A 16785-nucleotide genomic window follows, 5' to 3' on the forward strand; every position below is an offset into this window, starting at 1 on the left:
AACACCAATGAGTTTGTGAAGGGTCTGACCCAGTGGTGGGATTCAGCCGGTTCGCACTGGTTCGTCAGACCGATACCTAATTTTTAGTTGAGTTTGGCGAACCGGTTGTTAAAATGGCGCTTGGATCAGGGTTCTCTCTAAGGTGGGCACCTGGGCAGCCGCCCAATGTGGAAATCACAAATTTACATTCCTTACTCTTTTTTAGCGTTCACCTGCGTAACAGTGTATTCTAAGCACCTGTAGTCATGTTCATTCCGTCCACAGGTGAAAAACATTGCAAGTGAGGACGCCAATCAAGAAACAATATGGAAATATCTTAAATAATAGTTTTATTGTTTTTTGTCAGGTATTATTTAATATTTTTTCATTAATATTTTAGAACTCTTTCTTACAATCTAGTTTTGTGTACCTCTTTATTGTTCATATTTAAGTATTAAATGCATGAAATAATAAACTATCTTTCGGTGTATCTTTTTTTTCTTAAAATAGTCATTAGGGCAAAGAACCGGTTGTTAAATTATTTGAATCCCACCACTGATCTGGCCAGGTAAAAGGGGCCAGTGGGCGTGCTCTGGGGCCTGGGCAGTGGGGACAGGGAGAGGGGTCCTGGGGAGTGTTGAGGCCGTTCTGAGGTTAGATACCTATTATGTGATGACCGGTGGACAAGGAGAGTCATTGGATGGGTTCAAGCCAGAGGCTGGAGAGGTGGGAGATCAGGCCAAGGGGAGGGGAGGGGAGGGAGCCATGGGACGCAGCTGGAAGGTCCCCTCCCTCATCAAGTTCTCACCTTTCTCCTCAGCCTGCGGCATGTCCCACGAGAGCGACCCCACCCTTGTGGACCCAGAGGCTATGGCTCGGCGGTGGCCCTGGATGGTCAGTGTGCGGGCCAATGGCACACATATCTGCGCGGGCGCCCTTATTTCCTCCAAGTGGGTGGTGACTGTGGCCCACTGCCTGATCCAGTGAGTCGGGGCCGGGCGGGCGGGGGGTGCAGAACGGCATTTGGAGCCACACGGGGCTCAGTTCTCTCGCCAGCCAGCCCATCAGCTGTGGCCTCGGCAGAAGCCCGCAGTCCCAGCCCAGCCTCGGCCCAGCTCCACGCAGGTGGGGACTGAGTTTCACAGACTCTTCCCTGGGAGCAGGGTGCGTGCCGCCCTCCTCGGTCGGGCCCCTCAACCCCGGGCAGTCTTCTGCAGACTGGGAACGGGCTTAGAAGCCATCGTCCAGGCCTCCTTCCTCCTCGCCTCCGAAAGAAGGCCCCGATTCTTTCATTCTACATCCTGTACTTCACTTCCTTGTTCCTGTCTTCATTCAGCCAACAGACTCTGACACTCCTAGGAGGCTAGGCCCTGGCCTGGGCGCCGGGGGCAGAGAGAGGGCACATCACGTCTCCCAGGTGGCAGGGCAGACGGACAAGAAAACAGATGCTCACAGGGCAGTCTGGTTGGTGGAGGGATGAAAGACAAGGTGTGTCCGTGTTCCGGGGCCCGGGGAGCAGCCTGAGTGTGACAGCTGTGCTGGCCACGAGGGCTGACCAGGGCAGGAGTGCCACCCGAGCTTAAGGGTCGACACAGAGACTTCCAGGGCACTTCCTGGGGAAAGAGGCCAGAGGGCAAGGTCAGGGCTGATGGCATGAGGCCCCTGTCACTTCCAGGCCCTGCATGGGGTGTGGACAGAAGCCAGGGTTTGGAACAAAGGAAAGCTGGGTCCACATTCCACCTTGACCACTTCCTAGCTGAGTAGCCTTGAGCTGGTCCCAGGGCCTCATGAGCCTTGGTTTTCTCCTTCATAAAAATGAAGGTTGGGCCCTGGCCCGGTTGGCTCAGTGGTAGAGCATTGGCCTGGCGTGCGAGGGACCCGGGTTCGATTCCCGGCCAGGGCACATAGGAGAAGCACCCATTTGCTTCTCCACCCCCCCCCTCCTTCCTCTCTGTCTCTCTCTTCCCCTCCCGCAGCCAAGGCTCCATTGGAGCAAAGATGGCCCGGGCGCTGGGGATGGCTCCTTGGCCTCTGCCCCAGGCGCTAGAGTGGCTCTGGTCGCGACAGAGCGATGCCCCGGAGGGGCAGAGCATCGCCCCCTGGTGGGCAGAGCTTCGCCCCTGGTGGGCGTGCCGGGTGGATCCCGGTCGGGCGCATGCGGGAGTCTGTCTGACTGTCTCTCCCCGTTTCCAGCTTCAGAAAAATACAAAAAAAAAAAAAAAAAAGAAAGAAAAAAGAAAAAGGAAGGTTGTTGTGAAGACATGACCAAATTGTGTGTGCGGGGCCCTGATCACGTCTGTTGTGTAGGCTCAGGGGGCTTGAAGCAAGTCGGCGGTTTGCCTGGATTTTCTCAAAGTGCGAGAGTGGGGTGGAGGCCAGGCAGGGGTGCCCGGAGCCGATGGCAGACTGCCCTGGTGGTCTCCCTAGGCATGATGTTACCTATTCGGTGCGAGTGGGGAGCCCCTGGATTCACGAGGTGGCTCAGACTACCTCCGACGTCCCGGCGCGCCAGGTCATCGTGAACAGCCGCTACCGGCCCCGTCGCTTATGGTCCTGGGTTGGCCAGGCCAACAACATCGGCCTCCTGCAGCTTGAGTGGGCACTCAAGTACAGCAAGTACGTCTGGCCCATCTGCCTGCCTGGCTGGGACTACGTGATACAGGACGGCTCCCTCTGCACTGTGATGGGCTGGGGACTCCCTAGGTTTGATGGTGAGTTCAGGTCTCCTCAGACCAGGGTGGGTGGTGTGGGGGAGGCTCTGAACACAGGCCGGGGTCTGTCATGGACAGACAATTCTGAGACATTGTCCCAAGAGTCCCCCTGCCCCGACCTTCCTACTGGGCTCTGATATCCGAGGTCTTCTTCCCCTTGCGGTTTCAGCAGTGAGCACGTCACGACCATTCAGGCCGTAGGGGGGACAGGATTGCCCATGAACCCTCAGGTCCAGGCCAAGGCATGTAAACAGGACTTCCCTGAGGCAGAAGGGCCAGAGTAATGTGCTGTCTGCACAAGCCCACGGGACCCACGACTTGAAGCAGAACATCGAGATGAGAGGAGCAGGTTTCTGTGACTATGAAAAGCTCCCTAGAGGGCCCTCCATGACTGGCCAAGCTCAAGCTCTACCCAGAGGGTGGGAGTCACTCAGGGTCATCGATTCCATGTCATCTCCATTTAGGAGCCAGGCCCAAAGAGCCAGGGTGTTGTCCCAGGCCATCCAAGGGTCCGTTTCCTTATGAACCCCAAGAATGGCTACTCCCTTCAGGGACCCCTATTCTTTCCCACTAGAAAAGTGCCCTACCCTGTAACATCATGGAGTCAGCTTGCCTAAAAACAGCCCACAGGGGCTCCGGCCCAGGGGAGGGAGTGGCTTGTGGTCTTCCTGGCCATGGCCTGTCTGGGGAACAGCTGTGAGTGGTCAGCAGTCTCTTCTCTCCCAGGACCTTGGGCTAGGGACAGAGACAGGAGTAAGCTGTGCTTGGGACCCATGGAGGGGTGTCTGGGGAGAAGAGGCCTTTGAGGAGGGCTTGAGAAAAGGAGGGATTTGGACCTCGGAGGGGCTGGGCAGGCATCCGGGATAGAAGGATGGGCAGGAGCCAAGATGCTGAGGTGGGAATGGACACCGCAGATTGGACTCTGCCAGAAGCGAGACCAGGTCCGGCAAGGCCAGAAGGTGGGCAGCTCTAGCCGGTCTCGAGGGGTGCTTGGGAAGAGCCGGCTAGTATGGCAGGTGGGCTGGGCCTGGAGAGCCCTCCCGGGCTGTGTGGCACATAGACGGGGCTGGGGGAGCGGCGAGGAGCTCAGGAAGGTTGACGACAAGGTCGGCGGCAGTGGGCAGGAGCGGAACTACCAAGCCTGAGTGGGACTCCCGTCCCACAGGTCAGTGGCCCCAGTCCCGGACCATTCTGCGGAAGGACGTCACCATCCTGAACAGCAGGGAGTGTAACGGGTTCTACCACAAATTCTCCAAAGTCCCCTCCGTGGTTCGGGTCATCAATTCTCAGATGATGTGTGCGGAAGACACCGACAGGGGGAAGTTCTGCTATGTGAGCACCTGTCCCCTTGCTCACTGACCTCCAAGGCACCTGGCCAGGGCTGGGGGTGGGGGGCGGGGGGAGGGCAGGGAGGAGGGAGAGGAGGGGGAGGGCAGGGAGGAGGGAGAGGAGAGGGAGGGCAGGGAGGGGATGAGCAGGGGTGACTGGGGAAGGGGAGGCGGGGTGGAGAAGAGAGGTCGGGCGAGAGAGTGGGGAGTGGGGATGCTGGGAAGACAGAGGGTGGGTTTAAGGGTGTGGGGGACGGCACCAGAGAGAAGGGGGGGCGAAGCCTGCTGTAGAAGGTATCTTGGGTACCTCTCAGCCATGTGACACTTGGGGACTGGGAGGAAGAAGTGTGAGGGCACCCTGCTTGTCCCTGAGCTGGGTCATGTCTCCCTGACCTGTTTGTCCTCCCACCCCTCCACAGGAGATAAGCGGGGAACCCCTGGCCTGTCCCGTGGAGACCACGTGGTACCTGGTGGGAATGGTGAGCTGGGGCCCGGGCTGCAATAATGGCGAGGCGCCGCCCATCTTCCTGCGCATCTCCGCCTACCAACAGTGGATCTGGGAGCGCATCAACGGGCAGCCTCTGCCCGCGCCATCTGGGGCCCTGCTCCTGGCGCTGCCGCTGCCCCTCAGCCTCCTTGCTGCCCGCTGACTCTCCCTGGCCACCCCCGGGGGCGCCCTCCCTCCTCAGGCCCCCCTCACCGTCTGTGTACAGGGGATGCCACTTGCTGGCCCTCACAAGGCAGGGCAGAGACCAGGTGCTCAATTAAACAGTTAGTTCTCCTCCCCGTGCTCCCTCCTGCCTGGGCCTGCCTGCGTGGGAGATGACTGACCGGATGCAGGGCGGTGGGGACTCCGGGCCCTGAACCGCGCAGAGGCCCAGGGTCGGCCTCCAGCCGGAGATTGGGGGTGACTCCTGCAGAAGGTGGAGGGAGTGGGGGTGCTGGCATTGGGGTCAAATGAAGGCGGGCCTAGAACGTGCTGCCCAGGCTGAAGCTGGCGCTGCCAGGGCAGGTGTGAGGCTGGGTGAGGGCACAGTTCCGTCTGGGCCAGGGAGCTGAGTGGGTTCTTTCTGTGATGCCTTGTTGGCAGTCAGGCTACCTCGACGGTAGCCCATCTCCTGGTCAGTGGCTAGAACACGCCCTGTCATTGACTGGAAGCACCCTAGTGAACTCTGACCTCCCAGGGCCACCCCCTGCCTGGAGACTGGGGCAGGTGCCCAGCGGGGTCAGAAATTATCCTCACCATCGACAGCCATGCCTATTCATAAAGGGCTAGTGGAGGCCCCGGTCAGAGGTCAGGGAGCCTGGGCCTGGACTCCCCCAGGTTTACAAGCTGCCCCTCTGGGCTTCTGCTGCCCAGCCACACAGGAGGGCTCTGGCCTGTGTGGCTAGAATGACCTTTGCCACAAGTCTCTGTCCCCTCACTGCTCCTGGTCAGGATCCAGCTGTGACTCTTCTATGTCCCCAGCACTGGGCTCAGACCATCGAAGGGCTATTGAAAGCCGAGGGGGGAGTGGAGGGGGGAGTGGAGAGCGGGCAGCTCCCTCCCTGGCTCCGATGCCCTGTCTTAGCTGGGCCCAGCTGGCTGAAGCTGCCCCTTTGCCCCTTGGTCGCCGTCTCTCCCTCCAGCTCATCCTAATTCAGGCTTGGAGAAAAGTCAGGGGAGGGAGCTTCAGCCTGGCCTCTGCCACCGATCACTGGTGGCTGCATCGCCCTTCACATAAATGTTCCAGGGACATGGTGTCCTGAGGGGTCACTGACTCCAGATCATTCAGCTATGAGAAGGCTCTCGGCTTTATTTACAAATCTCTGCCAGCTGCAGGGTCGGCACGAGCTTTGCCACCAGCTCTCCTGGCTCCGGAACCTCTGGTGTCTCCTTAGTCTCCGGGCCCAGGTAGGTCAGAACACCTCAGCTGGTGTCTGCTGCCATCGGGAAGGCCCTCTGTGCGTCTCTCATCCCAAGGGGCTTGTCCCCCGGTGGCCTTTGGGCCTTCTCGTCAGCAGAGCTTCTCTTAGGCACTGTTGTTGAGAATGGCAGGACCCCTAGCTGCCCCCTCCGGTGATCCCCTTGGGCCCTGGCACCTCCCACCACTGTGAGCAAGGGAGATGCTCACAGAACAGCCCAAGGGCCCCCCTGACGTCTCAAATATCCCCTGGATCCCTAAGGGGGGGCCCACGTGCCAGCTTCTTCCCTTACGCCCGGCCCTCTGGCCTCGGCCTTCGGTGCCCATGACCCACCCTGCAGCCCCAGCCCCGAGCCCCGGGCCTCGGTCGGCCTCCCAGCGGCCTCATCTTCATCACGATGTGTAAACTAAGCACATCTCACTGCCCAAAGTTTGGACTGCTGGGTCAGAGGTTCTGCTTCTGGTCACTTCAGCTTGCTCCACTGGACCAGCGCCCCCACGAGGCCTGGGGCAGACCCCTCGCCCCCGGGACTACTATCTAGCGCCGTCTGAAAACCTCCTGCCGCCACAGCTTCTGGTCATCCATCCAGTTCACGCCTCTTTCCGGAAGTGAACCATATCCCATCCCCCCTTTAGAGCCTCTGCTGGTTCTGGCCAAAGGGGTGGGACAGAGGCATATCTGCGGGTATCTGAGGCTGCTCTGGATCTGCAGAGGGACAGTGGCCCTAGCCCAGTGGTCGGCAAACTCATTAGTCAACAGAGCCAAGTATCAACAGTACAACGATTGAAATTTCTTTTGAGAGCCAAATTTTTTAAACTTAAGCTATATAGGTAGGTACATTCCTTATCAAGGTAGTGCCCGCATGTGGTATTTTGTGGAAGAGCCACACTCAAGGGGCCAAAGAGCCACATGTGGCTCGTGAGCTGCGGTTTGCCGACCACTGTCCTAGACCAACTTTGCTGAGTGGATGGAGTACAAGAAGTGGAATCCAGGCTGGGAGACAGGACACCTGTAGTCTTGTCCTTGCCCCTGGTTGGCCATAAGGACTTGGCCATGGACCTCAGCAGCCCCCTCTGAGCGGAGAGAGGATGTTCCACAACCTCTGTGGTCCATGGATGAGCTTGGAATCCAAGATGCCCGGCCCTTGGCCAGGACTGGAGCCCCAGGGCCGGCCAGCCCCTGCTGCCGCCTTCAGGAAGCTCTCCTCACTTCTATCATTTCTTGGCTTCATTCTTCTCGTCCTCCTCTACCTTGACAGCCACTGTGTCCACAGTGTCCTTCTTCTTCTTCTTCTTACCACCTGTGGGGTAAAGAGGCATGCGACAGGAGTGAGCCAGCCTCCTAAGGTCCGCACCACAGCCTCCCACTGCAGTCCTTCGCTTTCTTCTTCCTTCCTGCACAATACCTCCTTGTCTTACCTGCCTCACTCTGACCAATTTCTGTGCTCTGGTGTCCAAGGACAGAGCTGGGTCCCCTCCCTAAATCTACTAGGGGGCCAGTCTGAGGAACCGCTGGCTCCGCGGGGTTGGGCGGTAGCGGGGCTGGGGGCCTGGACCCGCTCACCTCCGGGGACTTCTGTGAGCTCTTCGAGGGGGGGCACGGTCTCCAGCTTGTCGGTGTACATCTTGGCTGCCTTTCGCTGCAGGTACCGGGCTTCGATCTCCTTGCGGGTCCGCGGCACGCGGCAGTTGAAGACACAGCACAGGGTGATGACTGGAGGGAGGACAGAGAGGGCTTGGCCTGGGCCGGAGCTCAGGCCCCCAGGAAGGTGCCCACCCTTCGGGCACGCCTTCCTCTACCTAGTGTGTCTCACATCTTGACCAAAGCGCCGTAGGCCCTGGGGTTTCAAAGCTGTCACCTGAGCAGGGCCGGACCCTGCAGTCTCACAGGACCCCCCTCTTAGAACGGCCTGGTGCTTGGCTTAATGCTCTGCCCTCACTGTCTTGAGATGCTTAGTGACTTTTTAAAATATATATTATTTATTGGTTTTACAGAGGAGGGAAGAGTGAGAAGTATCAACTTGTAGTTGCTTCACTTGAGCTGTTGATTGCTTACTTGTCATATGTGCCTTGACCTGATAAGCCCGGGGTTTGAACCGGTGACCTCAGTGCTCCAGGTCGAGTCTCTATCCACTAAGCCACCACAGGCCGGGCATGAAATTCTCAATAATTTTTTTTTTTTTTGTATTTTTCTGAAGCTGGAAACGGGGAGAGACAGTCAGACAGACTCCCACATGCGCCCGACCGGGATCCACCCGGCACGCCCACCAGGGGGCGACGCTCTGCCCACCAGGAGGCGATGCTCTGCTCCTCCGGGGCGTCGCTCTGTTGCGACCAGAGCCACTCTAGCGCCTGGGGCAGAGGCCGAGGAGCCATCCCCAGCGCCCGGGCCATCTTTGCTCCAATGGAGCCTCACTGCGGGAGGGGAAGAGAGAGACAGAGAGGAAGGAGAGGGGGAGGGGTGGAGAAGCAGATGGGCGCTTCTCCTGTGTGCCCTGGCTGGGAATCGAACCCGGGACTTCTGCACGCCAGGCCGACGCTCTACCACTGAGCCAACCGGCCAGGGCTCTCAATTTTTGAACAATGGATTTCATATTTTCATTTAGCACCGGGCCTGGTCCTGAGGGTCCTTCTGACTAGACTGAGCATCCCTGGAGGGCAGGGTAGACGGCTGCACCTTGATTCAAGCCACGGCTTGGCGAGCCAGGCCTCTGGGCTTCGTGTACGTCCTAGGTTTTCCTCCCCGGGCTGCTAAGAGCAGGCCAGAGCGACACCGGAGGACGTAGCTGAGTCCTCAACCTCCCTGAGGACCAGCCGGGGCTCCTCCTGGCTGTGACAGCTGCGAGGACACGGACCTGGCCCTGGGGCGTTCACCTCAGACGGAGTTATTCCAGGAGCGGTTTTCCTGCCGAGGGCGGCTGCACCCACGCAAGCTGAGCCAGGGCAGGGAGCTGGCCTGCCTGGCGATGGGCACGGCTGGGCAGGGCTGCCAGGACTTGGCTGGGCTGAGTTTATTTTTCTGAGGCCCCCACAGTCTGACCACCTTGGTCCCAGCCTCAGGGGAGGGGATGAAACTGCTTCCTATTATAAACCAGATGACCAGACATGACTTCTCGGCAGACTCCTGGGGACAGGAGGGCCTGGCAGGAGAAGCCGGGCACATTTTGGGGACGACGGATCGGACCTACGTAGCCTGCGCTGGAGCACCCTCTGGAGTCGTCTCGTGCAACTTCAGCCAAATAGGGTCCTGCTGAGTCTCACCCAGATTCACAGAATGAAAGGGAAAAAAATGAATGAATGAATGAATGAGTGAGATAGTCTCAAAGCCTTTGCTGCTGAGGACAAGATTGGACTCCTGAATGCGTGAATGGGGCGGGGGCGGGGGCAATAGCGTCTAGGAATACTCCCGGGAGGGGCTACACGAGGGCCCCAGCAGGAGGTCTGAGTGAACTCTGCTGTCCGCGGTAGGCCTGAGTAGACAGAAGGCCTTGCCTATCCAAAGCGATGGGTCCTGGTCTTCCCCAGACCTCGCCATGCACGCCTGATGCCCAAGGTTGGTCCTGCAGCCCAACCCCGTGGCCTGAGCCCCCTCCCCTAGCCACGCACCGGGCACCTCCTCCGGACCACGCACGCTCGGGCTCTGCACAGGACTGCTCCCACCCTGGGAGGCCCAGGCTCTGCACAGGACTGCTCCCACCCTGGGAGGCCCGGGCTCTGCACAGGACTGCTCCCACCCTGGGAGGCCCGGGCTCTGCACAGGACTGCTCCCACCCTGGGAGGCCCGGGCTCTGCACAGGACTGCTCCCACCCTGGGAGGCCCGGGCTTCAAAGGGAGCCCCAAGGGCAGCTGCTGGAGGCCAGGGCAGGGCGCAGACACTGCCCCCTCTCCAGGCCCAGCCTGCTTGCTTTTCTTCAAAGAAGGAGAGAAACAAAACACCTTGGACCGAGTTCCAGGGCCCAGGCAGGAGGAGACCCCCAGAGGTATCCCACCCAAGCCCAGCCCTCTTCACAAGGGCCCGGGGGTGATGCTGCCGTCACAGCAGCACCTGCTCGGCCCAGGCAGATTGGGGACAGGAAAGCTGTTCCACCCTCAGGAGGCCGGGCTGTACATCCCTGCTTCCTAGAGCCCCGCATGGAGGTCCACAGTGCTGCTCTGCTGCTCTGGGGCCTTCAGGACCGCCCCTGAGCCTTTTCTAGGAAATGGGGTGAGGAGGGGGAGTCGGTCGGTGTGACCGATGTCCGGGTGCCTCTTTGGGTCTGGCACAACAACGCTCTGTGTGGCCCCAGGCACCTTGACCCTGTGGAGCCTAGCAGAGCCCAGGAGAGGCCACTCAGCGCCCTCGCCCCTGCTCCCCGGGGTGCCCCAGAGCTGCTCCCCGTGTCCGCACCCCAGATGGCTCCTGCGGCCCCGGCAGGGCAGATGCCTCCCAGCCTTGCCTGTCGGTGTGGGGGTTGTTCCCCTCCGTGGACAGCGGGACTGAAGCTGAAGCCACATCGCTCTGTCTGTGTGGGGCCTCCACCGAGAAGCCCGACTGGTTCTCAGCCTTGGCTAGAAGCAAAATGCTGCCTCTTGCTTGAATCCTGGTCCCACCTTGGTCGCGAAGAAATGGTGGGGGGATGGGGTGGACAGTTTCTCGCAGGGAGGACACTTCTGGTGCCAGGAGACGCACATGGACATCAGAAGCCCTTGTCTCCCATGGAGCCCACATCTGGATGGGCCTGTGCTGTTGGCCTGCTCTCAGGGGACCCCATCCGGGACAGCTCGCAACCCAGGTTGCACTCAGTAAACATCCTGGAGGGCTTACTTGGGACCTTCATGGAGGCCGGTTCCTCTCACCTCTGCCCACCCCATTGCATCCACATGGAGTGCCTTTCCAGCCTGGAAACCCCATTCATCCTCCTCCGTGTGCCCTCAGAGGACTGCTCCCCACTCCCCTTGGCTTGTAGGAACCTTCCTCAGACTGCCATCGTGGCCTCCCCCACCCGACTGGCATTTCTCTGTCCCCTCCCCTTAACTCGGGACCCCTCCCCCCAAAGCCCGGCTGATAGGAGCTTGCCCAACCCATTTCTGTTGTGACTTTGTGTCAAGCAGCCCCCGGTCCCAGGAGAGAAAGGGGTCTCCTGCTTTTAATTGAGGGGGGTTGTGAGTCACTCGAGGCGATGGTGTTTGACAAGGCAGGGTCTGCAGCCCAGGAGACACATCTGCAGGGTGTCTGGGGAGTTTCTGGGCTGAGCTGCGGCCAGGGTGGCCTTGCTGGGCCCCTGGGTGTGGGCCCTTTAAGCTGGGCCAAACTGCAGGAAAAGCATCAAGAGGCCTGCCATAGGGAAAAATGACACGTCCTCGTCCTGGTTCATGGAGTCCCCTGTAATTACCGTAATTGCCATGTGGCTGCATCCCCGGTCGGGCAGAATACTTCAGGTCACCACGGGCCTGTCAGCCCTCCACAGGGACTTTGTGTGGATCAGGAGGTGCCAGAAACCACAGCAGGCCTCCTGCGGGCGCCTGCCCTGCTTGCACTGCCCGGAATTGCTGCTCTGAGCCCCTGGGGGTGGAGCTGGGGGGTGGGGGCTCCGCGCTCCCTCTGCGGCAGTCTGGGGAGGGCAGGGAGCGGCTACTCACTGATGGACAACACGAAGAGAGAGAAGATGCCCACCACGTGCCACAGGCGCATATCCCAGAACACCACCGTCTCCTTCGTCAGCGGGGGCGGCTTGGGCTTGGGCGGCGCTGTGCTCGGCTGTGGAGGGGGAGAGCGGGGCGTGAGCCAGGCAGCAGCCGGGGTGGGACTGGGCCGGGAGAGGCCCGGGTCTCAGCAAATACTCAGCGCAAGCGTTTCAGAGTCTCCCAGAACCAGCTGTCTTCAACATTCACAACTAATGCCCTAGACTAGGCCTCACTATTTAGAATGAGAAAATAGCAGAGCCTCAGAAACATGGAGCTGGGATTTGGGGTGCAAGGGTGGTCGGTACTTGGGGAAACCAAAGGCCCAAAGGGGCAGAGGGGATGGTCTGTCCCCATCAGGCCCAAGGCCCATCAGGCAACCTATAGCTTTCCTCCTGCTCCCGTCTTGGGCCCCCGCAGGTGGTGGGGACTCAGGACCAAGGCCAGAGGCAAGGCAAAGTCTGTGCTGCCCTCCGGACTTGGCTCGCCTGTATCCCCAGTGTAGGGTGGGGGGTGGGGCTGGAGTCAGGGCCCATGACTCTGCCGCCTGGCCCAGACCCCCACCAGGTGACACCAACACTCGCCTACCCTACCAGAGTCACTTCCTCTGACTAGAAGGCTAAGGACAGTCCTTACAAGACTGGACCAGATAAATGATTTAGCAGCGACACCTGGAGGCCAGAAGATATAAGCACAGCTGGAGCAAATTGAGCAGAGCAGAGCCAGCTGCCTCCCACCTTCCTTCCCATCCAGACCCAGCTGCACTGGGGGCTTGAGGGGGACACGGCCCATATTTAGGGGGTCTAGGAGACACACTCTACCTTGGAGGACTGAGGGGACACAGTATTGCCCTAGGGTGTCTGAGTGTAATGACCTTACCCTGCAGGTCTCTAGGGGACATGGGTCTGCCTGGGGGACTGAAGAAGACATGGCCCTTCCCATGGGGGTTCTAAGTGTACATGGCTTTGCTCTGGGGCCTGAGCGGGCCCAGCCCTGCTCAGGGCGGGGGGGGGGGGGGATCTGAGCAAGACCTGTTCCTGATCTATGGGGCTGACAGGGATATGACTTCTGTCACCAAGTTTGGCTGGAGGGTATGGATGGGAGTTAGTGCTCAGAACTAGAGAGGACCCTGGGACACCTGTGCCACATGTGCTCTGATCAACCAAACAAGGACACGCCTGAGAAGCCTCTCTAGCTCTCTGGGGAGGAAAGGCAGCCCAGAGTCGCCCTCCACCCCGTCCTGCCCCTGGGGCATAGGCACGGACTGGGTTCCTCCCACAGCCTGATGCGTCCTCATCTAATGAACACCCTTCAGCAATGTGAAGGTGACTAGCAGATGCCCCTGGTAACCCAGAGGATCTTAGTGCCAGGACTGCTCCATGACTCCCAGCTCTTTTCTCTTAACTGGGGTAGAGGGGTGAGTACCACATGGATGTAAGGTCAGGCACAGGTGTGGGGTCAAGGTACCTGTGCGGAGTGGGGCACACGTGGGGTTGGGCCCACACATGCTTATAGGACACCTGGGTGATGTCAGGGCCAGGGGCTGGGCAGTGGTGGGGGCAGAGGGTAACATGTAGTATTCTGGCATTTCCTTGTGGTGGGCACTGCTGGAGGTATGAACTCTGAAGTTCGAAGGCCCTGGTCCCCATCAGAGCCTCATAGCCCGTAGGGGTAAAGCCGGTAGGGCTGGGGTGGGTGGTGCCATGCACAGACCAGCCATGCCCATCTTTCTGGTGCTTCCCTGGACCCCCGGGCTCAGCCTCCCCTCAGATCAGGCTGTAGGCAGATGGCAGGTAGATGGACTCCAAATGCAATTTCCCTTAATGAGCTGGGGACAGAAGTGCTCCTGGGGGCTGGGGAAGAGTCCTTGGCTCAGATTGACACCCCCCCCACCCCACCCCCCAGCTCAATTCTGCATCTGAGGCCTCAGGACAGCCAGTGAGGGACCCAAATACACCCCATGCAGCTCAAGCCAGCCCGGCTCCCCTTACAGGGACACTGGAGCTGACATCCAATTCCAGCCCAGCCCTCTGATCACACCCCCTGTCAGCAGTAGGCACAGGCTAGCTTCCGGCTCCAGGATGTCCCCACCCCTGTCCCTGAGACCCTTCAGTTCACATCTGCGTCCCCTCAGGCCCTCAGGATAAGGCTCTCTCCTCCCTCTCTCATCCTGTCCCCTAGCACCTGCCCCTTCAGGGGTCTCCTGGGTGCCTCCCTGCTCTCTCTACACTCTGCCAGTATGGGCTCCGTTCCCACACTCCTCCCTGGTCCTTCCTCTTGGCCTCATGTTTCAGAATCCTGGGTCGGGCCTGCCTCTGGCGCTCCTTCCTGGTTCGGCAGTAATGGGGCACAGACGGGCCGGGGAGGCTGCAGACAGCCTCCACCCTGCCGCTCCCGGCCCTCCTGGCCGGCCACCCAGACATCTTTCTCACCTCCCTCCTGGATACCCTCAGCAGATCCTCCCAGTTCTCCCAACTACATGCCATTTTCCAATTTATTCTCTTCCGTCCAGACCAGGACTCATCGCAATTTTTCCCTGCTAGAAGCCTCTGCTAGCTCCCCACTGTCACCAGGACCAAGGCCCCGGGTCCTGCCTGGCCTGCCCCTTCCCTCCAGGGCCAAATGCTCCGCCGCACGCAGCTGAAGCCAACATGTGGTTGCTCTATGAAGGGTCTCCTCACCCTCTGCCCCCGGCCTCCAGCCTGGAATGCCCTCACCTTCCCACGGCTGTGTCTAGGGGACCCTGGACAGTCTTTGGAAGCAGACGCTGTTTCCTCCACCTAACATCAGGGAATAATCTCCCCTATCAGACTAGAGGTCAGTGAAACGAAGGACTATTCCCCCTCCCTCTGTCCAGGGCCTCCGTCAGACGGGAAGACTAGAAGGGAAGACCCTGAGTGACTCCCGCAGACTGGACACCGCTGTATCTCCCAATCAGACAGGGAATCCTTAAGACCAGATCGGGATGAGTCTCCGTCACACGAATGCTCCTGAGATCAGGGGCTGTGTCCTTCCATCAGGCCAAGGACCTTAGATGAGGGCCTGTTTCCCGCACAGCCTGGAAGCCTACGGGGCAGGGCAGGGCAGTGTCGCGTCTCCCAGGGCAAGAGGGAAGGAAAGGCAGCTCCCGGTCAGAAAGGCACCCCCCCCCCCCCGCCACCCCATCCTCTGCCTGGACGGTGACGGTCGGTCACTCTGAGCCCCCTCACGCCGCCAGGCCTCACCTCCACCAGCTGCCCGGCGACCCCCGCGAGGCAGACCCCCAGCGCAGCGCCGCCCAGCGCGCAGAGGGGCCCCGCGCCCCGCCGCCGCCCCGCCATCTTCGCGCCGCCGCCGCCGCCGCCGCTCGGGTCCGCAGGTCCAGCCGCCCAGCGGTGCCCAGAGATGCCCAGGGACTGCCCCCCGGCCAGCTGGCGCTCTACGGTGGCGATCTGGTCGCAGGCTGCGAGTGGGTATCACTTATTCATCGTGGGTGTCTGGTTGCTGTGCCGCCCGCCGCCACTTCAGCGCGGGTGGAGGACCGGCCCCCTCCGGGAGGATCGGGCTCCAGACTCCCTCCCCCACCCCGACCCCCGACTTGGACCGACCTGGGGTGGGAGTGGGTGAGAGGGAGGACGAGCTGGGGTCAGGTTTGAACAACAGGTTCCACCCTCCTTTCCCCACCGGGCCTCAGTTTCTCCATCTGGGATAAGGGGAGGGGCTGGGATCTGCTGATCTAGGAGGCCCTTCCCATTTTGACATTCTGAATTTGAGAAATTGTACTGGACCTAGGTGGAGGGGGACATGGCAGGCAGGTTGTCATGGTGACAGGCACTTAGGGAAGTCCTGGACTCTCTGGGCTGGCTTTCTGCCCAGAGCCGGCTCTGGTCACCCTGGACACCAAAGCTGGGGGTGGCGGATGGGGAGCAGGGGATAGTATGGCCAGAGCTGCCGGCTGGCTGCAGGTGCCATGGAAGGTTCCGGAGAGAGTCAGCATCTGTAGCCAGCAGGACAGGGTAGGCTCCCTTGGAAGGGCTGACTCTGGCTGACCCTCAGCCTCCGCCAAAGCCTGAGCCTCAACCCTGACCTCACACTGGACCCGGCCCACAACTCACTCGGATCCTGACCCCAGGGTGAACCTTGACAACAGGGATGGAGAGAAGGAGGGAGGGGAACTCTGGGGGGCTGTGAGACCTGGGAGGACTTTGGGAGTGCCGCAGCCTGCTGGGGGGACCCTTCTGCTTCATGCTTCTTCCTCCCTCCCTCCCTCCCTCCCTGCTTTCTCCTTCCTCTCTTCCTCCCTCCCTCCCTCCCTTCCTCCCCCCCTCCATTATTATTAATCTGGCTGCTGAGTGCTGGAGAAAGCAGCTTAGGTGTAGAACCCCTGCATTCCTCATCACCAAGAACACCAGGGGAGACGAGCTCAGAGCTGGGGACCCCATAGATCCAGAGCCTGTGGGGCTCTTGCTGGGAAGTGTCGTAGATGAGCAAGCACCAAGGCAGGCTGCAGCAGAGGGCAGAGGGCAGAGGGCCGGCCTTCGACACTCACAGGTGTCAGGACTGGAAGACGACAGGGCAAGCAGGAAAGCCAAAGAGCCACTGACAGAGCATGGCTGGCCCAAGGGACCTCTCAAGGAGCCCTCCACAATGTGTGCCAAAGTCTGGGGGACTGGGTGGGCTGCCCCCCCGCCCAGGCTTGCCCTGGCCAGGCAAACGGGAATTCCTAAATCACCTGCCTCACTTCTCCATCCATGCTCCACTTCCTCACGCCATCTGTCATGGGCCAGGCTAGGGAAAACCACACTGACCAGCCAGGAACATGGGGTCACCTTGGGATGTGGGGTCAGAGAGAACTTGGCTGGACCTGGCTGGGGTGGGTGAAACTAACAGTGGCCTTGGGCAAACCATTACTCTTCTGTACTTTGATTTCCTCATCTTGAGGTGGAGAGCACAAGACTATCACCACCGGGCTGAGGGAGGGTTATACGTTATACAAGCTAACAATTATGTGGCTGCTGACTGCACCCTGATAGGGCGGCTCAGCCCAGGAGGGGAAGGGTGTCACTGTTTCCTGTAAAGTTCATCACCTTTCTATCCAAGAAGCAGGGCAAGCCCAATGAAGAAATCGAAAGGGAATACAATCATGTGTGTCCCCATTGTCCTCTGAGCTGGCCACTGCTCCCAGTGGGCTCCGCTGCTCTGTAGCTGAGACCTCACTGTAG

At 60.1% G+C, this 16785-nt stretch overlaps 2 protein-coding genes across 2 annotated transcripts; one reads left to right on the plus strand and one right to left on the minus strand.

Annotated features, from left to right (window-relative positions):
• Positions 1-744: 744 nt before the first annotated feature.
• LOC136313965 (probable threonine protease PRSS50) lies at positions 745-4668 on the plus strand. Its single transcript, XM_066244294.1, has 4 exons — positions 745-962; positions 2407-2690; positions 3856-4022; positions 4438-4668. Exons 1-4 carry the CDS (start codon positions 745-747, stop codon positions 4666-4668), a joined length of 900 nt encoding a protein of 299 aa, XP_066100391.1.
• A 1201-nt stretch (positions 4669-5869) lies between these two features.
• TMIE (transmembrane inner ear) lies at positions 5870-15208 on the minus strand. Its single transcript, XM_066244919.1, has 4 exons — positions 14809-15208; positions 11543-11660; positions 7487-7636; positions 5870-7223 (listed from the first exon to the last, which is right to left on the minus strand). Exons 1-4 carry the CDS (start codon positions 14902-14904, stop codon positions 7138-7140), a joined length of 450 nt encoding a protein of 149 aa, XP_066101016.1. The 5' UTR covers positions 14905-15208; the 3' UTR covers positions 5870-7137.
• Positions 15209-16785: the final 1577 nt, after the last annotated feature.

This window comes from Saccopteryx bilineata, chromosome 10 (assembly GCF_036850765.1).
Source record: "Saccopteryx bilineata isolate mSacBil1 chromosome 10, mSacBil1_pri_phased_curated, whole genome shotgun sequence".
In the NCBI taxonomy this organism is placed as follows: domain Eukaryota; kingdom Metazoa; phylum Chordata; class Mammalia; order Chiroptera; family Emballonuridae; genus Saccopteryx; species Saccopteryx bilineata.

Excerpts from the sequence above, each read along its gene's own strand:
- LOC136313965 (XM_066244294.1), top strand. The coding sequence starts at position 745 with ATGGGACGCAGCTGGAAGGTCCCCTCCCTCATCAAGTTCTCACCTTTC. Across the intron at positions 963-2,406 it reads GTGGCCCACTGCCTGATCCA|GCATGATGTTACCTATTCGG; the intron begins GTGAGTCGGGGC and ends TGGTCTCCCTAG. Across the intron at positions 2,691-3,855 it reads GGGACTCCCTAGGTTTGATG|GTCAGTGGCCCCAGTCCCGG; the intron begins GTGAGTTCAGGT and ends CCCGTCCCACAG.
- TMIE (XM_066244919.1), bottom strand. The coding sequence starts at position 14,904 with ATGGCGGGGCGGCGGCGGGGCGCGGGGCCCCTCTGCGCGCTGGGCGGC. Across the intron at positions 7,637-11,542 it reads TCTCTTCGTGTTGTCCATCA|TCATCACCCTGTGCTGTGTC; the intron begins GTGAGTAGCCGC and ends TCCTCCCTCCAG. Across the intron at positions 7,224-7,486 it reads GCTCACAGAAGTCCCCGGAG|GTGGTAAGAAGAAGAAGAAG; the intron begins GTGAGCGGGTCC and ends TTTACCCCACAG.